At 44.6% G+C, this 26,912-nt stretch overlaps 1 protein-coding gene across 3 annotated transcripts in view; it reads left to right on the forward strand.

Annotated features, from left to right (window-relative positions):
* Positions 1 to 26,912, forward strand: part of ELMO1 (engulfment and cell motility 1) — a 222,442-nt gene that overhangs the window by 43,000 nt on the left and 152,530 nt on the right. For all 3 annotated transcript variants that reach the window (XM_062622332.1, XM_062622333.1, XM_062622336.1), the window contains 7 exons: positions 1,531 to 1,566; positions 8,013 to 8,112; positions 13,578 to 13,729; positions 14,091 to 14,169; positions 18,365 to 18,415; positions 19,765 to 19,887; positions 21,196 to 21,327. In XM_062622332.1, coding sequence (XP_062478316.1) covers positions 1,531 to 1,566; positions 8,013 to 8,112; positions 13,578 to 13,729; positions 14,091 to 14,169; positions 18,365 to 18,415; positions 19,765 to 19,887; positions 21,196 to 21,327 — 673 coding nt within the window. The remainder of the gene's footprint in view (positions 1 to 1,530; positions 1,567 to 8,012; positions 8,113 to 13,577; positions 13,730 to 14,090; positions 14,170 to 18,364; positions 18,416 to 19,764; positions 19,888 to 21,195; positions 21,328 to 26,912) is intronic.

Here is a 26,912-nt window from a genome sequence, read left to right on the forward strand (position 1 = left end):
TGCTGTGGTTTTGACTTTCAGCCTGGGAACAGCGCTGATAACACCGATGTTTTAGTTGCTGCTCAGTAATGTTTAGTCTGACCAAGGACTTTGTGAGCCTCATGCTCTGCCAGGGAGGAGGGGAAGCCGGGAGCAAGCAGAGACAGGACCTGACCCAGACTGACCAAAGAGGTATTCCATGCCACAGCACGTCATGCCCACTCTATAAACTGGGGGCAGTTACCCGGAAGGGTTAGATCACTGCTCGGTCGGGCTGGGTATCGGTCGGTGGGTGGTGAGCGGTTGTATTCTCTTCCCTTGTTATTTCCCTTACCATTATTATTATTGGTGGCAGCGGCAGTGGTTTGTGTTATACCTTAGTTACTGGACTGCTCTTATCTCAACCTGTGGGAGTTAACATTCTTTTGATTCTCTTCCCCATCCCTCTGGGAGCAGGGGGGAGTGAGCGAGCGGCTGCGTGGTTCTGGTTTACTGGCTGGGCTTAAACCACGCCAAGGGGGAAAAATAGGAAACACCTAAATAAAACATGAAACCTGTGGGGTATGTTGAGCAACTGGGAACCAAGTGTTTTGGAAGCTACAAGGAAAGCAAGAGCATCCCACTGGAGGTTGAGTGTGTAGCATGGCCTTATAGAATCTGAGTCAGTAAGTGACATTCTTGAGCACATCATTGCCTTTCTCTAATGGGTTGCTTCAGCACCTGGGGTCTGGGCATGTCCATCAGTGTGTGAGTTTTAAGAGCAAAAGAGCCAGAGGTAAGACCACACGTTCTGTTAGCATGAGACTGATGTGCTGTATGGGTGTGATATGGAGCTGGTGCAGGACGGTTTTGAGCTGCTGCGTAAATGCAGCTCTGTGGTTAGAAAACCAGGGGAAATTCTTTGGCTCCCTTTGAAGAAAACCTGTCCCTGACTTCAGGAGGTCAGGATTTTGGTCTCCGTTAGTCTTAGGTGCACAAGAGCTTTCAACCATGCTGACAACTGTGACATCAGTCTTAATGATGGACACTGGAAGTAAATAGAAGCTTTTTCAGGCAACAGACTACATATTACAGCATAGAGACAGAAAGTGCTTAACGTGTAAACCTTTATTGCTTAACGTGTAAATCTTTATTGCTTAACGTGTAAACCTTTATTGCTTAACGTGTAAACCTTTATTGCTTTGTACCAAAGACTTCTCTTACTTACCTAATTTAGGATGCCTGGGCAAGCTTTAAGGGTCAAGAGAAGCAGGTTATAGAGAAATCCGATGTATTTCACCTATCGACTGTTTCTTCACTTCCTCCTTTTTCCTCACAGAAGTTCACACAAGTATTCTGAACAATACCTGAAATTAAAGTTGAATGTTCTTTACGCGGGACTGAGCTGTTTCTGCTCACAGCGACCTGTTAGTAATTTACTGCCTCTTACTGCGTGGCTGTCTTTGCGCTGTGTGAAGGGGGTCCGGGTGTGTGGGGGGTGTGGGTGCAGAGGTGAGGATGGGACGGGTGTTTTAAAGCGTGTCTTCTCACGTGCAAGTTTTACTTTTGCAGACGATATCAGAAACTGCAGAAGATAATGAAGCCCTGGTAAGAACCCGATGAGCTCCTCACCTTGCGCACTGCCTCCTCTGTTGCATGACTGGGTTCAGACCCTTTCACTAATCTTTATGCAGCTCTGCTTATTCATTCAGCGAGTCTTTGACCCTCTCTGTTTTCTGCTCTGATGCCTGATGAGATTTTCTCATGAATTTGCTTTGCTTGTGGACTAAGTGCTTCATTGCTGTAACTCCTGCAGGGTCCGCAGCTGTGTCCGAAGTCAGCCTTTTCCTTTGGTTTTGGTGTTAATTTGAGCAAACAAAAGGTTTCCCCAATTCCCCCCTTAAATTTGTCTGGCTCACATGGCTGATAGCAGGCAGTTCTGATTGTCGATATTAGTGAGATGAAAGTATGGCTCATTGTACCAGTTTGAAGTCCTGTTACTCACTGGTCCCAGGTAATGCCAGCTGTTGCAGGTAACTGCATAAAGGCAAACGGTGCTATAGTACAGGGCCTCATATCAGAAAGTTCTGAAGCATGCTTATTTCCTTGATGATGATTTTGAATCATTGAATTGATCTTCGGTGTGCTTCAAGTCAGGCAGGGGCTTTGATAAATTGAGACCCCAAGAGATACTCCAGTATCTTGATTGGCTTGGAAGTTTGAAATCTCAAGTATAGCTAAAACCCAGGGAAGCAAAGCAGCAATTAATGAGCTAACCACAGATCTGTCACTTAGAGCTTGATGTAGTTTATCACACAGGAAACGCCGCTTCCCATCTGAATCCATGCTAAATCATACTTTCACAAAGTCGAAACCAAGTTCTGATACTTTTCTTTTTAAACCTAATCAGTAAATTCCTAAGAATAAATTTGGCAGCAAACTTGAATCCTTCCTCTCCTTTTGCTTACTCAACCTGGGACAAATAGTTCTACTTTTGGTTACTCCTGGGAGCAAGGCATTACCCACTTGAACAGGATTCTTACCCATCAGTGTAGGTATAGCATATCTATGGGTACAGTAGTAAAGAAAGTGTATGTGACTGAAGTTTATTCTAACTTTGGAAGTTAAATCCTGCCGGTAAGCTTCAGTTCGCGTTGGGGCACATAGGTTGGCAGTTTGATTTCCATCAATAGGACATGAAATAGTAAAGTTCAGATCGCAAACTCTTGAGTCTGGGACCTGTACTAAAAAGGTACCAGAGCCGTTGGTCAGGATGCGAAGCCAGGGGTTCTGGAAGCTGGCCTGTTTGCACACTTTGGAAGTGAAGTGTATGCACTAGTGCTCTCTGAGTGTGCTTATGGAGCACCCTGACTATTTCTCATGCATGTGTTAATGGGAAGAGGTCAGATGAAACAAGAACTACTGAAAAACCCCTCAGAACCTATACAGAACTAAATTAAGCTTTCAAATCTTGCAGGCTCCACCTGCTGTCTTCTTGGCTGAAGAAACTTAAAGAAACCAAGTAGTAGCAGCAACCACCGGTTACTTTTAATGCGCAGGATGCTGTATTTCGTATTTCATTTTAGCTTGCTCCTGACTAGTTAAAACCTGATTTTCACAGAGAGCCCTCGTTTAATGGCTTCCTCCACCGAAGGAGGTTCCTCTGAAATGCGAGTTTCTTTCTCTCTGCCCTTTCAGTTTTAGGGGTTCCTGAGCTGTTTCGGGATTTTATTTATTCCATGCTGTTTAATACTTGGCTGAAACAAAGAATTCCCACGAATGGCCCTTTGCATTGCAGAACTGGACTGCAGTCAAACCATGCTGACTGGAGAGTGATGTTTTTCCTGCATAGTTAGTTATTCCTGGTCCTTTAAAAGAAGCTGGTCCCTTTGAGGAAATTACCATGAAATGAGCAAAACCAGGAGTTTAGAAGATGGGGAGTAAAAGAAAAGGTAATTTTAATGACATCTTCATAAAGAAACCGTGTATCATATTTCCTCCGGGCTAGTTTCCCATGCAGACAAATGCTTAATGTACCTTAAAGTGGATTTAGTCATACTCCATAATAAGAGTTATCCGGATTTATTCAAGAGTAGTTTCAGTTCTGTTTAAAATCTGCAGCTTGTTTTGCTTAATCAGAGTTCGTTTTGGAGCTCAGGGAAGCCCCGAGACCCGCTACAAAGGTATTCCAGGTTTTTGGCATGCAAGGGGTTTAAAATCAGTTGTGCTGATCACTTGTAATGAACGGGGTGAAACTGCACCACAAGGAAGTATTTCAGTGGTGCTTGGCATGATAGAAGAAATACATGAATCTGTGTCACAGCGGGGCAGTTAAGTGCATTTCCTGTAATCATGAGAAGATAGGGGCAGCCACCCCACAGGTTGTTCAGTCCTTTTCAGCTGTACTGAGCACCAAGTAGGTGCAAATTGCTCCTAGTTTTGATTTGATTTGATAGTGGCTTAGCTTCACCCTTGGAAAGGTTACGTGAAGAAACAAGGCAGTCTAGAAGCGATGGAGAGGAGCCATAGCAATACAAAAGGTGCTTGTTCACAGGGTGCTTGCTGAGCATCCTGCTGCATCATCAGTCTTCATTTCAGACTTAGGTTCTTGCCCCCATGGCTTTTCCAGAGCTCTTGTCCTGTGATGATTAGATACGTTCTGCTGCCCTGCTTAAATTTATTCATGGCCATTTATCCTTGACAGCTCTATTTTAAAAAGCTGGTTTTACTCTTTGATGTTGGCCTCAATGATGTCAGGCCTTTCAGCTGCCCAGTACTGGGCTGTGAGCGCAGTAGCTGCATGATAAGAGAGTTAACTGCTTCCTTAACTACTGCGTTTGCTGCCAGGCTGCTATTCTTCTGTTACCTCCTGCCCAGTCGAAGTTATTCCCTTCTGCAGCCTTCCTAATGCACAATTAGAGATCAGCTTTGGTTCTGTTTTGACAGTGAAAAATGGTTTGTTTTGAAGACGTGCTGTCTTTGGCTTCTAGTCCTAATGGGCTGGTGGCTGTATCCTGCTTGTGACAGACAAGCAGCACTTAATTTCCAAGTTCTCTTATGCAGCTTCTAGCATATAAAACACGTGAGACGGTCCACTTAGCTTTATATGGGCTTTTTTATGACAGCTGAGCCTGACTAATTAATCCTGATTTAAAGAATCATTCAAACAGGCAAGTATCTTTCAATAGTAATAAAATACTCTTTTTGGTATATGTGTTAAACACGGAGAGAGGTTTTTTTCCCTTTTTGCTTTATTTCTTCCCCCAAATCATCTAGGGGATTTGGGTGCTCAAGTGCCATTAATGTATTTTGATAAGAAACCCAAATTGCTTTAGGCATCTTTCAAAGCACCAGACATAGCTATATACATGCACATATATATGTACACCTGAGGATTGCTTAACACACGTGATAAAAAGATGGTTTATGATGTGGAAATGGTACTAGGAAGTCAAGTGAGAGGCTGGTGTGTAGACTCCCGGTGTACGGAGTCCACACTGGAGAGCCAGAGCCCTGCAGTGTTCAGGAGGGGCTGTGCAAGGAGCTTCCCTGACAGCATAGATCATTGTAATGTCAGTGGTGGTGAGAGACAGGAAATTGCAATTACACAGCGTATCTTTCCTTTCGCTCCCCCCTTGCTGTGCTGACAGACACCTTCATCAGGAATCGCCTTCAGACTAGGAAGGTGTTTTGCCAGAGCAGCAAGGGTTTGGTATTGACTGAGCTGCCACGCCGTGTGCTGTGGGTTAGACTGAAAAGACTTTCTGAAGCAGGAGGCCACATTATTTTGGCCATTTTTTGTGCGACTGAAGCCCTGAGGTTTGAGTCAGTCAGCCCCTAAGGTTCTGACTTTTATGAGCAAGCTTTGATTCCCTTGACATTTCTAGCGCCTGTTCTGTCTGCTGCTCTTAAGTGTGTGTGTGGCTTGAAATAGATTGTTTGGAAGTCTGTTGCTACCTATCTGCTTGTGTTTAAACACTGAACAGTGAATCAGGGCCGCTCCCTTCCCCCTCCAGATCCTTTAATCCTTATCTTGCTCTAGTTACCCTGGAGATGCTTTCCTTTCTGGCTGTGCTATTCCTGAGGCTTTATCCTTTAAGCCTGGCTTTTGACTTTTGCAGTGCCGCTTGGTGTACGCACGTGTGTGCAGGTGCCCGTGTGTAGCTGTGTACTTGCAAAGTACCTACCGTGTACGTGTATGTAGTGCTGCAGAATGCATAGGGTTGGAGTACTTCTTCCTGCTTGAATAGTCCCAGTCCTCACCTCCCTTTTGCTCTCGTGTCACTGGAGGGACACCTGGTGGGGTGTCTGACCAGTGGGAGCTGAAAAGGGCTTTCACCTCCCGCATCCCCAGTGGCTCTGTCATTGTCACATCTGCTGAGAGGAGTTTATGTGTTAATACCAAACGTTTTCCGTTTCCCAGTTTCCCCTCCATAGCTGTGTTGGAGGCTGGATTAATGGGCAGGATTCATCAGTAGTTTTAATGAGAAGAATACATGAGACTGTTGAGTTCAGGTTAGTTTAATTCCTTTGCATTCCAGCCACTGCTGAAGGTGAATCTCTCTATGCAGGTTTAATACAGTTCTAGTAACCTCTCGGAACTATACCTGTTGTTAGTGGGGATTAGCTTTCATGTTCAGTTTATAGCAGAGTATTTATGGGCTAAATCCAGGTTAATTAAGTGCATTTTTAAACAATATGGGAGAGGATCAAGGGGAGATAAATCACCTGCTTAGTTTAGTGCTGGGCAAGGTATTTTTATCTACTTTTCAACCTACATGACCTAGCTTTTTGTATCTTCTTGTATCTTTTTTGTAAATGTTTTTGTATCTTTTTTTGTACCTTTTTTCTTTGCATCTCCTTTAGTCCGGCTTCTTAAAATACCAGGATTTCATGTATTTGGGAAGTATTGTGCCATGGGGATGCATGAGAACTGGGTACAAGTTTTTAGCAGGAAGCCTTTCCAGTGGGTGCCGTTTGATTTATTTACTCATAGATAAGCATCGCATGCAGAAGAAATGGACTGGGGAGAATGGCAGGACCAGAGCTCGTTAAAGTTCCTGCAGGGTGTTATTGTTGTCTTGTTATGAAATCCTTGGTTAGCTGGAATGCGAATGATGACAGTTCAAGTCTAATTTAATTCTTAACAGAATATTGCAGCATTAGGAACCAAGCAAACAGAAACAGCCCCAAAACTTTCCACAGCATGTATTTGCTGAGCAAAACATGAACAAGGGATTCCTTGCAGAATTACAGTGTGGGTTTTAAAGGCACTTTATTTTTTATCAAGAAATGGTGTTTTTCTTGCTCTCTGGTGTAGTTTTTAGTGGAGGGCATCTGTGGAGTTATAATGAATAAGAGCTCCTTTCTTAAATGAAGGTGCTACTAAAGGCTGTGTCTTACCCTCAGACATCCCTAAAGGACAGATGATATCAAATCCAGTCAAGTGGCTGTTGGAGTTGCTACATGAAAACTGGTTTTCTGCTTTATTCCCCTGACCTGCTGTAATTGTCTCCCATCCGAGTGGATCTTTGCTTACTACTTGTGCAGGTTGGTGCAGGACAGTAGGAGAGCAAAGCGCAGAATCAGGATTACCAAGCACCAAATTGCTTAACAAGTGCTAGACTCAGGTTTTCAACACATGGAGCATTGCAGTTCCAATCTGAAGTTTATCTTTCTATTAGGTAAGCTGTTGCATTCAAATCACTGGGACTATTCATGCTGTTTGATGACATAGCCAGGTGCCCTGGTTATATATAGAGCTTAAGCTGATCTTTAAAAGCTGGTTTTTAACCTGGGGAATTCCTGTGCAGCTATTCAGGTTAGAGCACATCATCTGTGTTGAGTTTAAACCTGCTTTGAATTCAGTTGAGTTCAGACAAGATGCCTTAATCTCAAGTTTACAGGTGTAAAATGCAGTGCAGCGGCCTAAACAATTGGAACTGCGTGTTTGGATGAGCTGTGGGAGCGTTGAAATTTGCTTGACACGGTTGCCCATAGACAAACAAAAGGAGATGCATGTTCAGGTTCAAAGAAGGAAAACGAGGCATTGACTAGTGGAAAATTGCGGCTCAATTTATAGTCGTAAAACTGTATTTGTTTCCCTATAAAAGAAGGCACAAACCCTCCCCTGACTTCCTGCCAGTCTGCTTGATGCAGGGGTACCAGAATGTGGCACCTCGGTATGACCTTCAATTAGGACCATTTCCATAAGCTGCTAAGAAAATCTCACTTCTTCCATTAGATCTGAACTTCTGAACCTATGCGAGGAGTTTAATTTGGACTCTGATTTCCTTGGGCATTGCATGCGGTGTTCTCCTGGGAATTAGTTCTTCTCTTAGCAAAGTGCTCCTTCCAGGTGACTGTTCTTGATGCCCATGCTAAACTGGTTTGGAGACTGTCTGTTGCACGGCCTCTCTTGCTCTTCTGCTACCTCTTAGTCTGTGATTGGCTTCATTTTCCTGCCTTTCTGAAAGCTTCCTGCTGCTTTATTCCCTCGGTCGTTGCCCTGCTGCATTGCTGGTAAATGTTCTCCTGACTCCTGTCTCTTGCAGCTTTGGAGATATGTTGTCCTTTACACTGACTGCATTTGTTGAGCTGATGGATCATGGGATTGTATCGTGGGATACATTCTCTGTGGCATTCATTAAGAAGGTAAATTGGTAATGAACTCTCTCTATTCTCTATCACTTTACAGTTTTGGGGTGAGTCAGTGCTCTATTTCATTTTCCCCCCCCCCCCCCCTGTACATTATTTAGGCTGTTGCTCAAAAAGGTACATGGAAATGTGATTCAGGCGCTGTTTCAACCAGAAATATTTGTAGTTGCAGGATCTGACCCAACTTCCACAGCAGTCAATGGGAGTGAAATGGGATCAGCCCAGTGTTAGGCCTATTGCACAAGAAATGCTTGCTCAGTTAGAGCGCGACCTCCCTGTGCAGATGCCGTGCAGTTAAAACAGAAATCAGTCTTTTGGTTTAATGCAGCTGAAACGGAATAATGCCATCTTTGCTGAAACAAAACCAGCGCCAAAATGTTCCTCTGGGGGTATGGGAGGAAGAAAAAGGAATTGGTTTACAAATTGAAATGAAGCTGCTGTCTGCTGCGTTTATGAAGTTGAGCTCTGCCCCCCCGTGGATCTTGCAGCTGAGGTCTGTGGGTTTGAAGCAGATCTTTCCACAGCTGGCAACATCTGTTCCGTTAGGTGTAGGAGATGTACGGAAGCAGCAGAAGCATGGGAGTACTCTGTAAGTACAGAGATTTAACAGGATTTGTTACTGACTTAACCCTTTTCATTTACTGGGGGGAGGATAAAAATCAACCCACACTTCCTTGCAAAGAACTTTCAGACCGGATTGAGCTCCCAACTTAAGTTAGACTGGATTTTACAGGCTCAGAAGGGATCAGAGTTACTTCACTAAAATGCTACCAGAAGCAGCAATGGCATGGATATAACCTGTGGCAAAGAGATCTTCATTTTAACAGCAGGGGTCAGAGCAAAGAGTTTTAATTTAGATTTGGTTTAGAAAATTGCTACCACCAAAGGGAAGTACAGGTGTCCTTTTGTTGCCAGAGGTGAGAGAAGAATTAATGATGAAGAGAACGTTAGACATTAAAGCTCAGATTTGATCATTAAAAATGAGGGATGCTATTTGTAAGAAAAAAATCAGTGTAATTGACCTGGTTTTTGGATTCTCTTTTTGCCAGTCTTGAAGTCTTAGATGATGGTGATGGTTGTTAACTTTCCATGGTGAAGAAGATAGCAGGGGTGTTTTTAACTGACTTCTTCATATACATGGTCAAGCCAGAACACCTTATTTGCTAAGGGAGCCTCCTAAGAAGTGTATGAAGAAACTTGCTGAAGTCAGTTTAATTGGGTCTGCTTTGCGGGTGACTCACAATGATTGCCTTTGCCTAAGGGTATCAGCATCTTCTGCCCTGTGTGACAACTGCAGCAGACGGGGTTGTGTGCTCATCTCTCCTGTCTGGCACTCACAGGGGTTTCCCTGGACAGTGAGCCAGCTCAAAGCAAAAGACACAAACAAAAGCATTCTCATGAAGTGCTTGTGAAGAGCAGAACTGGTGAGGAAGAACCCCCAGTGGCACTGGTGGGCAAGAAAGGGAGCAAGCTGAAGAACAGGACAGTTCGGAGAGGAAAAGAAGAACGAAGAGTGACAGAAACAGAGGAAAGAGGCACGGGTCTGTCCTGACCTGCTGTGCAGTTGGGAACGGGAACAGCAGAGCCCTCAGTGGGGCTCTGTGGGCAAGGGGCAAACCTAGAGAAGCACCTTTGGACCATGCTCTGGCAGCAGTCTGCAGCTTTATTTTCACTTGCTTCCTGACCTTGGCTTTTAACAGGGCACTTGAGGTTGCTGATGGGCTTCCTTAGGTACTTGACAGGATGGATAAGGGAGCTGATCAGTTCATGCTAGCTAAGGGGGAGCTTTGCAATCAAGTGCCTCTGCCCTTTGAAGCGGTGTTTTGTGTTAAAGGGAAGCCAAGCTGGAATGGGGATGAATTCATCAGAACTTGTTTCTTGAATAGTAGAAACTGGAGACCTCAAAGGGAACCTCTAACTGCTTCTAATGACTCTTGGCATTGGATGCAGTCTCTCTCCCATCCTTTGGGTACATAAAGACTGGTGTTCCAACTGCTGCAAGCAAAGATTGACGCTGTCAAGGAGAGCTTTGTTCTTATCTTAAGGGAAAATAGCATCATTTGAAAAAGCTTCCTATGATTTGTAAGATTCTCTCAAGACCTTTTCCTTGCGTATGACAATAAAGTTTATTTCCAGCTGCCATAGTTACGTACAGGGTTTGGATGCCCAGTTCTTAGAAAATGTCTTGGTAACTGGGTATCAAAATACACTATCCAAATCTGGTACTCCCGTCTTTAGTTCCTGTAAGAGGAGAAGTCAGCTATTGGTTGAGATAGTTTAAAATATCTCTTAGAATGATTTATATCATTACTGTTTCATAACTGGGATGCAGAGCCTCGACCTTGATGAATTGGTTACTCTGCCTTGAAAAAGTACCGTGAAGAAGAAGGGGCTGGCAGCAGGGAGAGTATCTCCGTGTGTCACAACTCTCAGTTGGTCTTTCTGTAGTCAAATACAACTCCAATTCCTGACTTGAAAATGAGATGCCTACTTTAAAGTTTTACTGTGCATTAGCACTTCACAGAGAGTGGAACTTGGTCAGGTTTTTCTGTCCATTTTCACATCAAAATGATCCAAACAAGTGACATAATGAACACAGCCCTGCTCAGAGAATCAGATCTGTTCCCTTCGCTGTTTTCCCTCTGTATTTTGGTGGTGGTGCAGTTAATTTTGTTAGGACGAGTGGGTTTTTTTGTTGGTTTTAATTTTAATTTTGGGGTTTTTTGTTTGAAGCTTTTGAATTCTGTCCTCTGCTTTAAGTGATGCTGGGACAGGAAGAGAACGCAGATGATGCAGTTGAGTTTACTGTGGGTTTCTCATCGACTGTCACTTCACATGCTCAGCTCCTGTTTATCAAAGCATTAAGGCTTAATGTGTAAAGCCAGTCTGATCCTAATTTCCCTTGGAATTGATAGGAAAGTGAGCACCCAGCCACTTCTTTTGTATGTGGCTATGTATGTCCTGGTAGGGCTATGCAGATATTAAGATTGCTGAACAAATAGTTTTAGCCTGAACAAGACATATCCATGTGACAGGTCTTCACGCGAAAGTGCAAAGCAGTGAGGTCGGTTATTTCTGGAGGGGAGGTTGTGTTTCTGTGAGTTTGCATTGCTTTTATCAGTAGAGTTTTGATAGATGAGTGCAGGATTATTTGGGGATGTTGAAAGCCCTCCCTGTGCGTGGTGCTCAATAAGCAGAGAATAGCAAATAACACAGATTTGGACTCCTGTTGCTGCTTGTCTCTTTTCAAGATGGGTCTGTCTTTTCCTTCAAGTCTGGTAATGGAGTTTCTTTTTAACCCAGTTTTCCTCTCTCTAGAACTGAGCATGCCTTATTTATCAGGGTAGACAAGCCTGTTACTTCTGGCCAGACTTGATGTTCCAGCAAGGTGGTTATGAATATGCACAGCTTGGCATGCAAGTTATCTAGTGGGTGTTTTGCATGTATATTAAGTGTGATATCTCATAGCTGTGACACAAACCAGCTTCCTACCTTGTGTTTTGTGCTTAGAAGATGCTATGGTCCAGGGTCAGAAGAATAAATTACGTCTAGGGCAGCCTGTCCTAGGCTGAGGTTTCAGTTGTCTGTACTGTTAACAGTGCTGCAGGCCCCTGGGATGAAGGTGTTGTATCCCAGTGAAGTGTTTACTTCACTTGAAACATCATGGGGAGGAGCTGCTGCACCCAGGCTAATTCGTACATGTCAGGGCTTCTGAAGAGGATGGTGAGAGCAGTGTGACAAGTTGGGACACAGCCTGGATGTGCTGTGTTCCTGCTGCACAGCTGATCCATGGGTCAGCCTGATGATGGAGGCATCCACAGCACCTCTGGTTTAGCGTGTGGTCAGTGCAGAGTTGCTCTGTGCGTGCACTGTCCATATTTTGAGCATTCGGGACCCTTGGCAGCTTCAATAAAAGCCTGGGTAACCATTAAGAGAGGCAGTGCAGTACAGTGCTGCTGAGGTACCGCTGCTTGCTTTATGCAGCACAATGTGCATTATGTGCTAATGTAAATATGGCTTTGGTTCAGGGCTTGCAGGCAGCAGATACTGAAAGTCCAGAGTAGAAAAAGGCTAATATTAAGTTGCTTTTCTCCTCCTTTCTATGCATGCATGGGTTGGTTCTTTATTTTCTGTGAAGTCAGTGTACTCCCTGAGCTCCATTAGATTCAGCATAGCATGGTCCTGTTGGGGTAATGCAAACCAAGCAGCAGAGCAAACAGCAGTGCAGCAGTAGAGTAGAAGAAGAAACAGCTGTCTCTTTTTCCTTGGCATCCACAATCCAAGTTGCAGAAAGGATGTTCTGCTTCCTCACCCTCACTGCTATTCAGAACGTCACAAGCGTGGAGCAGTTTTGCTGTCCACGTGTCAGTAGTTAACTGTGGATTTTACAGGCAGCTTTTCCAAGCATAGGGCATTGCCTTCCGACCTCCAAAGGGAAGACGGTGCCAAGGTCTAAGCAGAAACAGTATAATCACATTAGTGGCTTGTAGCATGAGTACTGAAGAAGCACTTGGGCTTTTATGTTTTCTGGAAGGAGTGCATCAAATGTGAGGCAGGGCCACTGCAGTCTGTCACTTGGCTGTAAAGAGCAAATACCTGTGGTCACACAACATTCTTTTGTCTGTCTGTGCTTGCTTGGGTACTGTTCATCCTGACTGTGCTGGTAATGGTGCATCCAAGGAAAACCCAGGCAGGCTTCTTCCCAGGAAGCTGGGTCCATGGGCTGGACCGCGTGCTGAAGAGCTTCCATTGCCCATCTTCCTGCCCAGCTGTGTTGGCTCTGCAGATGGGTGTGCAGCATGTCATTGCCACACTTCAAACGCAGCAGAGGGCCAGCCTGGTTTTAATTAACATGCCATTTGCCTGTGGTGGCTTGCAGTAAAAGTGAGGGTTCTTAATGCATGAACATGGAGCTAGACTGGACTCTGGGCAGAGTTATGGAACCAGTCGTGCTGATAAATGATCATCAACAGAGTTTTAATGTGTAACCTGGGGAGAGCTTTCGGTTTTATTGGTAACAGCAAGGGGCAGGAGGGGGGGAATTGTGTTTTGCCAAAGAGATAAATGTCAGTTTCTCTTTTGAAACGTTTGCCTTGAGCCTAGCTATCTGTAAATATTCTCCTTGCCTTTTCCAAAGTTTTCCTCACAAAAGAATACAGCTGTTCCAGTTCTTTAGTGTTGTTTCATCATGGACATCACGGTAATGTTGAAGCATAGATTTTGGTACTATGAATGTTCACATCAATTTGTGGTGATTTGTGCCAGCTGAAGAATCTGTGCCACTCTGTCCTTTGGCAGTGTCTGCAGTGCCTGGTTGATTGCTGCCAGGTATTCACTGGTACCTGCTATGTGGACAAGACTTGTTTCATTCTAGTGCCTTTGAGCCATGTCCACAGTTTTCTTTCTTCTGTTTCCTCCCTTTCATGACAAGATGTAAATCCTCCAACTGTTTGCATTTGTAGATAGCAAGCTACGTGAACAAATTCGCCTCGGACATCTCTATCTTGCAGCGGTCGCTAGCAATCCTGGAATCGATGGTGCTCAATAGCCATGACCTGTATCAGAAGGTGGCACAGGAGATCACAATTGGGCAGCTAATCCCACATCTACAGGGGTGAGTGTCTTCAACTGCCACCTGATACAGTGGAATTCCCTCCTCCCACCCCAGATGAGCACAGCATTTGGAAAAAGGAGTGGTATAAAGACAGGAAACCTCCTGTCCAACTCCTGCATCCGCTATATGTGAGTGGTGCTTTAAGGATGTGATTGATTCCACCATTCTCGAACGCTGAGCCTGGAACATCTCTTTCTTGATAGTGGAGACAGCCTGGACCCATTACTTAACTTGTACATGGTTAACATTAGGTGCAAACAGTCCCTCCATTTCTACCTTCAGAAATGCAGCTGGAAGATCAATTTCTATAGCTGTGTGTACTCAAGTTGTTCTCTCATGTTTATAATTTCCTTCCAAACAGGACAGACCAAGAAATCCAGACATACACCATTGCAGTAATCAATGCACTCTTCCTTAAAGCACCGGATGACAAGAGGCAGGTAAGTTGTTCCTACATATCTGTCGTGTGTCATATTCATACCTGCAGTTATCCCAGTGTCGTGGTTTAAGCCCAGCCGGTAACTCAGGACCACGCAGCCACTCTCTCACTCCCCCCACTTCCTCCCCCCCTGCTCCCAGAGGGATGGGGAGGAGAAGGGAAAGAATGTGACCCCCATGGGTTGAGATAAGAGCAGCCCAGTAACTAAGGTGTAACACAAACCACTGCTGCTGCCGCCACCAATGATAATAATGGTAAGGGAAATAACAGGGAAGAGAACACAACCGCTCACCACCCGCCGACCGATACCCAGCCCGACCGAGCAGTGATCTAACCCTTCCGGGTAACTGCCCCCAGTTTCTATAGTGGCCATGACGTGCTGTGGCATGGAATACCTCTTTGGTCAGTTTGGGTCAGGTCCGGTCTCTGCTTCCTCCTGGCTTCCCCTCCTCCCTGGCAGAGCATGAGGCTCACAAAGTCCTTGGTCAGACTAAACATTACTGAGCAGCAACTAAAACATCGGTGTTATCAGCGCTGTTCCCAGGCTGAAAGTCAAAACACAGCACTGCACCAGCTACTGAGAAGGAGAAAAATGACTGCTGCTGCTGAACCCAGGGCACTCAGTCACACTTTTCCTGCAGATAATTCAATCTGAAACTTATTCATTTGCTTCATGCTGCTATATGATTTTTTTTATTGGAGCTGCCTCCATCTTGCACCAATATCAGTAGGGATTAAGCATTCTTCTGTGCTTTTGTAGGTCCCTGTAACCTCACATGAACCATATTGACTGTGGCTGGCTGTAGTATTTATTGTACTAAAGTCTTTGCCAGCACAGCTTGTAAAACCAGGCTATTTTTTGGTAAACTGTTTCCCCCAGGATCTTTTAATAAAGAGCGTGTTCCTTTTGGGCATGGAAACATCTTGCCATGTGAGCATTTAGTGACTTTTATAGTGGCCTATTTTAAGTTAACTTCAGTGCCAGAGATCAGGAGTCTCAAAAGGAAATATTTCAGGCTTGCTGGTTGCTGTTTAAGGAGGATGGAATGCAGTGTGTTATGGGATAGAGAAGCTTTAGCCATGTTTATGAAGTCATTAGTCTGTGTCAAAACACATTTGTCATTCATTTATGTAACACTTCGGTCACCAAGAATAGTGATGATAACTCCTGGGGTGGCATCCAGTTAGTGTCCAGAGTTCATTGACTTCATTGAGACCTGCTGCTCAGTTCTGGCAGGGACTCTCCGTAGATGTATTTATGGGTTTAAACGCTAGAGGTTGTTTAACCAAACATCAAAGCCCTCATGGGTCATTCTTCTGTTTTGCTTCAAAAGTATTTTTAAACTGGAAAACAGGGGAAAGTAAAACCATGATTTAATTAAAACAAAGGCAGATTGTTTGTTCCCATTCCTCTTTTTCTTCTCCCTCCAACACAGTCCTCAGTTATTAAGGGCATAAGGCACCTCACGAAGAAAAACTGGAATAAAGGTTTTCTTTCAGTTTTGGCATAAAACCAGATCAGCAGAATATAATGATGCGGTTTGGCTTGAAGGCTCGTAGCTCTAACACTTGCAGGAAACATCCTTCAGCCTTTAATAATCTATAATAACTAATTGGAATCTGTTAGGTTTCACTTTATGTTGTGTTTAATTATTAAACCATACATTGAAGAAGGTTGATGCCCATGAGCTTCAGGGTAAGGGTAACTGGCATTGTTTGCTGTAGGGATGCTGCAGAGGGACTCCTCATTAGGGACTGTAGTGACAGGACAAGGGGTAACGGGTTCAAACTTAAACAGGGGAAGTTTAGATTGGATATAAGGAGGAAATTCTTTCCTGTAAGGGTGGTGAGGCACTAGAATGGGTTGCCCAGGGAGGTTGTGAATGCTCCATCCCTGGCAGTGTTCAAGGCCAGGTTGGACAAGGCCTTGGGTGACGTGGTTTAGAGTGAGGTGTCCCTGCCCATGGCAGGGGGGTTGGAACTGGATGATCTTAAGGTCCTTTCCAACCCTAATGATTCTACAATTCTATGGTTCTATGGTTCTGTCTTTCTAAGACAATGAACTGAGGTGATGAAGTCTCATGTAGTTACCTGATGGTGGATACTCCAAAGCTTCAGTGCTCACCACTAATGGGGTTAGGAGTGAGAAACTGCACCAAACCCTGTATTACCCCTGAAGCTTTGGCCCCATCTCTGCTGCTGTCTTATGGAGACCAGCATGATGTGGAGCATTGAAATGGTACTGGGAATGGGGGAAACACTTTTTTGGCAATTCTCTGCATTTTTGCAGACGTGTTGCTATGGGAAATGAGGTGGCAATTTTGTCAAATAATTCCTGTTCTCCTCTGCTACTACAATACTTGCTTTAGAAGAGAGAGCTCTGCTAATAGCCATAGAGCCTGCTGGGAGAGAAGGTTGAGTTGGATGCAGTAATTGGTTTTGTGAATGCTTGTTGCTCTGATCAGGTTTTGGTCCAGTGACAAAAACCAATACCCCAATAACAGCTTTTTGAATTGCCGGTATAAGAGAAAAGTGACAATTTGATAATCCTCTCCAAAGAGTCAAATAAAAGCATTCCCTTTTTTTTTGCCTGGAATGGAGACAAGGCTACCTCATCTGCTTCAGCTGTCCATGTTTTGGCAGTGGATATGCTTTGACAAAACCAGCCAGTCTGTTCCCTGTGACATGAAGTAAATGATGTGCTTGGCACTCCCCCTGCAGCTCAGCTGAGCATTTCCAAGTGATGGAAGCATCTGTATCATTCATTCCTTTGATGTTAAGGGCAGTTGAAACCTGCTCAGCCAGAAAAGGCTTAAAACTAAAGCTGTTTCTCTTGTCTTTGGTCCCTTCTCCCTTCCTTATAATGCCCGTGTTCTGTTGCAGCACCCTGTATCTGGTCTAAAGAAAAGAGTCAACATGCATGGCTGCATGCTGTCTCACACTTAGAATTAAGCATGTGTCACCATTGATGAGATTTGTTGTGCTGTGCTGTGTAAGGCTGTGACACATGAGCTCCATTTCCAGTCAATGATTTACTAATTCCAGACATTACCCCCTTGTGTATATATCAGCAGTGTCTCAATAGCAGTGTGCAATGTTACCTAAATCCTTTTGTAGTACATGAAAAATAATTGTATTATAATAATTGCTATAAGCTGTATGCATCCCATATGCTAGTGTGTGTCCACATGCACACATACATATACTTCTATATTGATGGAAAGGATGATGAAACTTAAAAATGGGACATGAGGTATGGTTGAGAATAGACTGTCGTGATTGACAAGTGTAAAATATTCCCTCCTGTGCATTGTAGGACAGGCTGCAGCATGGGCAGAAAGAAACCTGGAGAGGGGCTTTGGACAAGGGCCTGCAGGGACAGGCCAAGGGGAATGGCTTTAACCTGCCAGAGGGGAGACTGAGATGAGCTCTTAGGCAGAAGCTCTTCCCTGTGAGGGTGCTGAGGCGCTGGCACAGGGTGCCCAGAGAAGCTGTGGCTGCCCCATCCCTGGCAGTGCTCAAGGGCAGGTTGGACACAGGGGCTTGGAGCAAGCTGCTCCAGTGGAAGGGGTCCCTGCCCGTGGCAGGGGTTGGAGCTGGAGGAGCTTTAAGGTCCCTTCAACCCAAACCAAGCTGGGATTGTGTGATTGCTACCAAAATCCAGGCGAGAAATGCCATTTGCTGCAATGAAGCAGTGTATCAGCTATATGATCATATGCATTGCTTTGGGGGTCACAAACTCAAATTTACTATGAGAAAAGGGGCGAAGAAAATGAAAAGTATGTCAAAAGCTGAGGACTTTAGTAATCCAAAACCAGCGATGAAAGGCCTCAGAAGAGCCCTCTGTGGCTTAAATAGCATTTACACGCACTTGTTCAAGCACAGCCATCGCCTGCAGACACAGAACGAAGCATGGAATGGAAGCCAGCCAGGACATTAAAACAAGACATTAAATGAGATGCTTATTTAAAGTCATCTGCTCTGACTTTCACTCAATTCATCAGCCTGCAACTCAGAACTGCTTCGTTATAGCAAATGCTATTTCTCACTGATATAGCTGATACACTGCTTCATTTAATTTATAAGTAGCACTGCTGAAACAGGAGCATAAAACAGTTTAAGTCGCTGTTCTCATAGGTATGGCATAAAAATACCTGCTTCTGGCTAATTTTTGTTTTTATTTCAAACTTAATCAGGAAATGGCAAACATTCTGGCACAAAAGCAGCTTCGCTCCATCATCTTAACTGTAAGTATATCAGTTTCACAAGTTATTTTTCACTAGCAGAGAGAAAAGGTGACTCCAGTTTTGGTGATCATTGCTTTTGTCTTAGTGCATTTCAGTTACACTTGTATTTTGATCTGTTTTGAAGCCTGTAGTACACAGATAAAGGTTTGGTTGTTGAATAGGTTGAAAACTGGTTGCCAGAAAGGGTGTTTTTCCAGGCAAATAAATAGTGATTTCTTCATGAAAATACAGCACTGAATACTTCTGTCTTTTTTTAGTTCTTCAGATTATTTTGTCCTGTTATAAAGTTGCACACATTTTGTCTCCACTTGCACAAAAGAAGCATAAAATACAGCGCAGGGTGAAGCTAATGAATGTAACATAAAAGACTTGCATCTGCTGTCGTGGAAAACCAAAGGGATTTAACTTTGACCTTAGAGTGGCTATATCTCTAAGAGAACAAGGGAAAGAACTCTTTCTGTGTTATGAGATCCTGGGCAGCGTAAACCAAACCAAACAACAGCCAAACAAGCCCTTGCTCCCCCTCATTCACTATCGTGGTTTCAGTGATCCACACAAAACCCCTCAGGATTTGTTTCAGAAGGCATGCTTTTACCCTGCTGTGTCCATGGCAGGTTTGGTGTAAGCGCATGGTAACATTCTCAGGTGTTCATTTACTATCATAAAATGCTCCAGTGCCTTTTGGCAGACAGCTCCTTTTATCCTCTGGAACTGTACGGTCTCAGTTGCTGTCTCCATCTCCTAAACTTGGTGGGTTTTGGCACACCAGGGATGTTTCAGTTCGTCAGTTTGGTATCTGCTTTCTGGATGGGCCCAATTCTGCACACATGGGACATTGCATGAATGTATTTCTAAGCATCATCCTCCTACAGAATGGAGTTACCTGGTAGAGGTAAGATTGTGGTGCGATGTTTGATGCTGACTCCTGCATCCGGAGCCCTGTTGTATCGCTGTGTTCGCAGCCTGAATACTTTTCTGTTCAGGCAGTCACTCTCTTAAATGATTTCTTGATATATTCATTTTATTTTCATACAGAGCTCTGAGGCTCTTGGGAAGGAGTTAATTTTTCTTCAGTGCCTTCTCAGGACTGTTTGATGCCACTTCTCAACATGGGCACAGGCTCTATCTAGTGGCGAGGAGGAGAAAGTTTAAGCACGTTGTTATTGTAAAGTCCTGCCCATTAAAGTTCCTTATCTAGTGCCTAAATCAGTAGTGCTTGTGCTGGTTTGATTTTTCCTTCTTTTGCACTGTTGCATAGTGTACCTGCTTACAGAAATGGAAACACCCGAGTGCATGTGCTGTGATTTTCGGATAAGATGGCATTCACTGGGGTCTCTCCTTCTTTGCAGCATGTTATCAGGGCACAGAGGGCCATCAATAATGAAATGGCACACCAGCTTTATGTTCTTCAAGTGCTTACCTTTAACCTTCTGGAAGATAGAATGATGACAAAAATGGATCCACAAGATCAGGTAAGCATCTGGCATGATCTGGTCAGAACGGGAAGAGGGCCACTGCTCATTGGTGTACCTAAAACTCTTCATGGAGGAGGAGACACTGGGAATGTTTGCACCATTCATTCATTCATTCTGTTATGAAGCAGGTTATGTTTGCTGCTTGTTAGAAGATGTACTGGCTATTGCATTCCATGTGCAAAGGTACAACAAAATGGCCAGGCTTTTCTCCGTAGCAGATGGCTTCATGAGCTGAATTGGGTGTCATCCTGAGCTAAAACTCCAGGCAGCAGGCCAGCATTTGTTTCTTCTGTGTACTTCTCAGAAGCAGCATAGATGTGTGGTCCTTTGTAAAAGTGCTTCAGTAGAGCTGGAATGAATATTTAAATGGAAACTCTCTGGCCTGATAGAGTTGAAGGTAATTTGTACTACTGACAGTCTGGTTTTGTTACTGGGCACCTAAGTAATAGTTGTTCATTTGTTTATTGCTGGCTGTGTCCAAACACCAGCTTTAGCATTGTCATTGTGCTAAGAGAGACACTTGCTTAAGAGATTCAGGTTGAAATATTGAGTCGATGAGCCATAGGGAAGATGGGTCTTGTACTTTAATTTTTGTGGCCTTTTTCTTTAGGCCAGACAACAAGGAGGAGCTTGATTTCAGTTCTAAGAGGAAGTTAAGACCTGCTGATAATTTGGAGGAGGTGGGAGGGCGAGATGGTTGTAAACATGAGTAACCTCATGCTATAGGATTTCACCCTGCCTGTTTCTTGAGGCAGGAAGGTTGGGCTCTTGGGGACGGGCACACAGTTAACTGGTGCCTGTCTCCATAGACAGTGACTGACAGTGGTGTTAGTAGTGATGCTGGGGTGGTTGTCACTGTCTTGAGACATTTCCAGTGGTGTGTAAGTGCAGTGATTCCTCTCCTGCCCATTGCTGTGCTAGCAAATGCGCGCAGTTACCAAAAGGAATGCCGAGAGCTGAGCCGTTTCAGTTTTAGACAGCAAAGTGCTGAAGTACCAGCCAAATTTGGGACGTGTGTGATCTCTCGGCTCCTGTAGTTTCATGCCTGTGGTTAAAATGAAGTGTGCAGTCCAGTTTCTGGAAGTCAGCACTTGAGCATCTGCATGTGAGCCCCACCAAATGTGAGGACTTTGCAAAATGGGAACCACAAAGTTGTTTTGCTGACTGTCTCTGAGTATGAAGTAGGGAATTCAGGCAAAGAAAGGTTGGGCAGTGGAGGTGAAACAGTGTTCTGAAACAGCTTCTGTGATACTGGTTATTAAAGTGAGAGGTTTGAACCCATTTTTTAACCTTGTTTTATCACAGGCTCAGCGGGATATCATCTTTGAACTCCGACGAATCGCATTTGATGCAGAATCTGAGCCTAACAACAGCAGTGGCAGCATTGAGAAACGCAAATCCATGTATACTCGAGACTATAAAAAACTGGGATTTATTGTGAGTATTTCTGTGTGGTGGTGCACTGAAAGTGGGTGAGGGCATCCATTGTGCATCTTGTAACCAGTCACTTCTCTTACTCGCTCTTCTGGCTATTTCCTCCTGTAATGCTACAGGGTGTTTTGGTTGTCTAGAGATCAATGATGGTGCCGATGGGGTTGAGTGTTTATGCCTATGAATCACAGGGAACACCAGCAAGGCAGGTAACATGGTGGGAATCTGTACAGACCACACAGCCAGGATGAAGAGGAAGGTGAAATATTCTATAAGCAGCTGGGAGAAGTCTGAAAGAACACTGAGTCCTGTGTTCAGCTCCGGGCCTCTCACTGCAAGAGAGACAGTGTGGTGATGGAGAACAGCAGAGCTGGTGCAGGGCCTGGAGCACAAGTGTGATGGGGAACGGCTGAGGGACCTGGGGGGTTCAGTCTGGAGAAGAGAAGGCTCAGGGGGGACCTGATTGCTCCCTACAAGTGGCTGACAGGAGGACGGAGCCAGGAGGGGCTGGGCTCTGCTCCCAAGGAACAAGGGATGGGACAAGAGGAAACGGCCTCAAGCTGCACCAGGGCAGGTTTAGATGGAGCTGAGGAACAATTCCTGCCCCAGAGGGTGCTCAGGCATTGGAACAGGCTGCCCAGGGCAGGGCTGCAGTCACCGTCCCTGGAGGTGTGTAGGTGTGATGCTTAGGGATGGGATTTAGTGGTGGTGTGGCAGTACTGTGTTATCAGTTGGCCTTTTGATGAACTTAAAGGTCTTTTCCAACCTCAGTGATTCTGTGATTCTAATTGGAAGAAATAATTACCTGTGGTTGAAGCACGTGGTTTTTCATGGCGTTCCATAACCCTTGATTTGCTGTGTTTATATGGCTTGATACTATTTGGAATACCTCATCTTAAGAGAAAGCTGCTCACTAGTTTGTAGTAGTTCACAGCAGAGGGCACTAGCATCATACCAGATGCAGGCTGTTCACAAGAGTTCAAGAGCTCACTTGCATGGGTACAGTCATTTCAGCCTTAGAAAGAGCTGTTCTGTGCTGTGAATTCCCATTTCTCAGTTGAATGACAGAAGATATTTGATGCTTAGGCTAAATGAAACCACTTGGGCAATAAGAATTTACTTAATTTGCCTTACAGTTTGTTATACAGTGTGCTGTAAATAGTTTCTTTTCTGTCTGGCACTTACTGGTCAGATATGTTTTCCCTCTGAAGTAATAGTTTGTTCCTGTGTTTGAATGGTTTTCAGGCTCGTATGGGCTCTGTGACAGGGATGCTTTCTTGCAGTCTGGATTTCTTTAGTTTTCTGTGGGGCTTTCTTTGTTTTCCAGTCTCTGCAGATCTGGAAAAGGTGAGGTTTAGTAGATGTACTTAAAGGTCCAATGAGAAGAACTTAGGTTTGACTCCCAGCTCAGGCCGTGCTCTGCAGATGTGAGCAGCAGCAGCAAAGCATCAATCTGTTTCCAACCCCAAGGCAGAAATACAGAAATCCCAAACCTCGCTCTCGCACCCATCCTGTGCTTGGTGCTGTTAGGGCCCAGAGGTGTGTGACCTACTGCATTCTTTCCCATAACCATAGCTTCATTGGTTTAAGTTACTGTTTGCCACACATTAGAGCAAGCTGCTCTAGTGGAAGGGGTCCCTGCCTGTGGCAGGGGTTGGAGCTGGGTGAGCTTTAAGGTCCCTTCAACCCAAACCAGTCTGGGATTTTGTGACTCCATAGCTTCTCAGCCGGGTGTGAGCATCAGGCTGTTTTCTGCCGGTCCGGAGTGGTAACAGAAGGATGCAAGAGGATTACTGGTGGTTGGAGGCAGTAGGTTTAAAGTGGCTGGGAGAAAACCTGAGAAACTTTATTCTATTAACAAAACCGGAGCATTGTAAGCAGAAAAGCCTGGTGGGATGGTGTCTGTGTGCTGGAGGAGCTGCTCACTTTATGTAAAGCTGATGCTGTTGACCTGAGCTAATAACTGCGCAGGAGGAGGCACCTGGGTCAGGTGCGCTATTAGTGACCAGCACCATAGTGACCAGCAAATCCAGATGTTAAAGCTGCTGCTGTTGTTTACCGTGCAGCTGCATGTGATTTATCAGAATGGTTTGTCAGGAGCTGTGGGCATCTAACGGTTTGCTCATTGTTAACATGGGTAAGCCAGCCTTTTACTGTTTACTGCTCAGCTCCTCTTAGCTTTAGTCCTTCCAGAGGAGAGCAGGTTTAAAAGCCCATCACAGAACTGTGTATGATTTCACTGTGTGGTTTGCTTGTTGGCTGCTTGTTTGCTTTGTGCATCCCAGTTACGAACTCGTGGGGGCAGGCCAGCTCCATGGGTTTGAGTGTAGTGGGGCTGAGTGGTTTGTTCCAAGTGTATCCTAGCAGAAGAGTTCTTGTACTGCTAATGGTTTTCTGACCCCTTCTCTTAGAGGTGGATCTTGGACATCTTTCTGTGCTATTATGTACAATAATGTACCCAACAGTGATCAGACAAAGCGACATCTCTCTTCTTTTGTAATGTGGGCTTCATCTGTTTCAAGGCTTGATGGCTATAGCTGATTCCACACGGCCCTTTGTTTGATATTGAAGCGATGGTAGTTTTGTGAAAGTGTAAATTCAATTTATTGTTAATTACTGAGAATAGGGTTGTTCAGGGTTTTTTTTAAGGCTGTGCAGTTTTCCATTTCATGCATGCAACCAGATATGTATGCATGTTACTTAAATGTGCATATCACTCTGTTCCCCCTCCTCTCCTTCCTCATGGGTTTCTTTGCCTGTTGCAAGATTTAAAGGACTGTAAATAGCATAACGTACAAAGTATTGGTATTTCTTCAGCTACAAAGGACTGCAGGCATTCTCTGCATGTGCTTTCATTAACTAAAGCCTATGAATGAATGAAAAGACAAGGGGAAGAAGGTGACTCATTTGTGAATACTGAATTATTTCCCCAAATTAAAAGCCCCTTCATACCTGAATTGCGCATACGTTGACTGATGTCGTCAGCCTGCTACACAGCCCCTGCCCGAGTGGCAATGCGATGTGTTCTTGTAAAAATGCCTTAAATCTTCCTGCATTCTGGTGCAGCTCTATCCTCTGTTTGACGTCTGTCTGGAGGAAACTGGAGGCAGAGCAGAACAGTGCCCAGGCAAGCAAAGCATCTGCATTTTGGGGAGCACAGTTCTAGTTCTAAGAGCTTCACATCTCTGTAGAGGGAGACAAAGAAGAGTCAAAGTCAAGTGAACTGAAATTCCCCAGTGATGGATCCCATGGGTTTTTGTCTCTTTATCACCTCTCTTCTAAGGGCAGATGAGGTATGTTACAGGATGAGCAGCATGGCTCTTAAGGGTGCTGCGGTGTCCCCAGCTACCACAGTCATCATTATTAATGAAGTTCCAAGGGAAGTATAATTCACTGCACAAATGGAGTGCCAGTCTTGCTCTGTGGGTGTGCCATGCAAGCTATAGGATGTAAGTATGAAATCCTTTACTGAGCTGATAGTGGTTACAGCAGGAAGGAGTTTCACTCAATTCTTTTGAGTGGTGATGGATGACAGAGGCAACTGCAGCCATTAAGTGGGCTGCTTCCTGTGTGGGTTCTCTGCAGAGACACATCCTCAGGAAAACTCTAATGATTATTTTTGCCTTGCTTTTACTCGATTGCTTATAATTTAAGTAATTTGTCTTTAAAAGAAACCACGGCTGAAAGGTGTTTTAATCAATGCACCTTCATTACAGTGGCAAGTGTTATGTCACGAAGGTTAAGTTTGGGTAAAACTGCCTGAAGTGTAACTAAAGCAATCAGAACGACGCTGCCCTAGTAGTCTTATGCTTAGAAGACTGATTCAAGCAGATCTTGGTTTCAGACCTTTCATTTTCCTTGTTAACTGTTTGGTATCACTTTCCTTTGTACAAAATGCCTGTTGAACAGCTCTGGAGTTCTCCGTAGTAAGTGGTCTTTGAACCATTGCTCTTTGTGAGGACTGTTAGTGTTTGTATGCCAGTATACCAGCTGTGCCAGCCATTATGCTTAAATAATGAGTGCAAGTCACAGTGTACCGTACTCAACAGACTCAAAAAGAGGCTTTTCATGCCAAAATGTGACTTAGGAGCAGCTGTGATAGGATTCACAGAGATAAAAATGACTCAGGTAGGTTTTGATTCTGCTGCGTCTGACTTCCACCTCGTTGTGAGCGTTTAACCTGTGTTTATTTAGGAGGCGCAGGTTTAGATGGATCAATGGTTTTGGCTTGCTGCTCCTGCTGGCACTGTTCACGCTGTTTGCTCATGGCTGTCTCCTTGCTAGCTTGAGGATGATCCTGCTGGGCAGGATGGGCATTTGTGCCTTAGATCTTACCTGTGTAGAAGAGGCAGCCTGCATTAGCGATGCTGGTGAAATGAAACCAGCTGATTGCCTGACATGTTCCAAGCTCACAAAGAGGCTTATATTTTTGCCACCGTTTAAGTCGGGGAGAGATGCCAGTTTCCTGGTGTACTTCTTTACTGCTGCAGTTCAAGCAGTGCAGAAATGGCTCACTGGCCAGGACGTGGGTGTTAGGCTTCCATTAGGAGTTCGGAAGAGCTGGAGCTGTTTGGAAAGCTGTAGCCCTTGGTTGCTCTCCAGCTGCTCTGGCTGGAGGGGTACCTGCCTCACACCCTCGTACTTGAGCCTCTAGAAAGTCTCGTGGTATGGTCCTTAATTCCCTGCAGTACAAACCATCTGGATTAGCTCCCACCTTCTCCAGCATCACTTTCATCTAAAGTGGACTGACTCTTCATTAGGGACTGTAGCAATAGGACAAGGGGTGATGGGTTCAAACTGAAACAGGGGAAGTTCAGGTTAGATCTGAGGAAGAAGTTCTTTAATGTGAGGGTGGTGAGGCACAGGAATGGGTTGCCCAAAGAAGTTGTGAATGTTCCATCCCTGGCAGTGTTCAAGGCCAGGTTGGATGAGGCCTTGGGTGACCTGGTTTAGTGTGAGCTGTCCCTGCCCGTGGCAGGGGGGTTGGAACTGGATGATCTTGAGGTCCTTTCTAACCCAAACCATTTTTATTCTATGACTTTGCCTGAAAGTGTGGGACAGGAAACTTGGCAGGGCCTGCTGAGGTGGCTGCTAAATGACCTGGTAATGTCAAGTGTGGAGTAGTCATCAACTAGTGTGGCTTTTAGTTTCTTGACCCAGTCGAGGTAGGTCTGTGAGTGGATGGTTGACCTCTCATTTAGTTGTTCTGTGGTGTTCTGTAAACTTAGTGGATACTGGGAGATAGCTGGTGGTAATTTACCATGCTGAAAACATGTAATTGAAATTACCATGTTCCACTGATTCATTTCAAATATTCCCCAGAGGGTACGTGATCTGTTACTGCGTGGTAACTTCACGTGCCCAGAAAGAATTACTTCAGTAATAAGGAGGCAGCAATCTGTGAAGTGCTGAACATGTATCCAGCTGTAAAGTCTGTGCTTGGTAACTAAAATAAAACCTGACAGGTAATTCATAGTTTTCATGTATTTGATAGGATGTGATTGCTCGAAGTTATAGCACTCATGTTAGATTCTTCTAGGCTTTCAAACTGCTGGCAGTCTGTAGGGCTTAAGATCGTTGAATCCAAAGCA

This window comes from Pezoporus occidentalis, unplaced genomic scaffold (genome assembly GCF_034315485.1).
Source record: "Pezoporus occidentalis ecotype Australia unplaced genomic scaffold, CSIRO_AGI_Poc_V1 ctg107, whole genome shotgun sequence".
Lineage (NCBI taxonomy): Eukaryota > Metazoa > Chordata > Aves > Psittaciformes > Psittacidae > Pezoporus > Pezoporus occidentalis.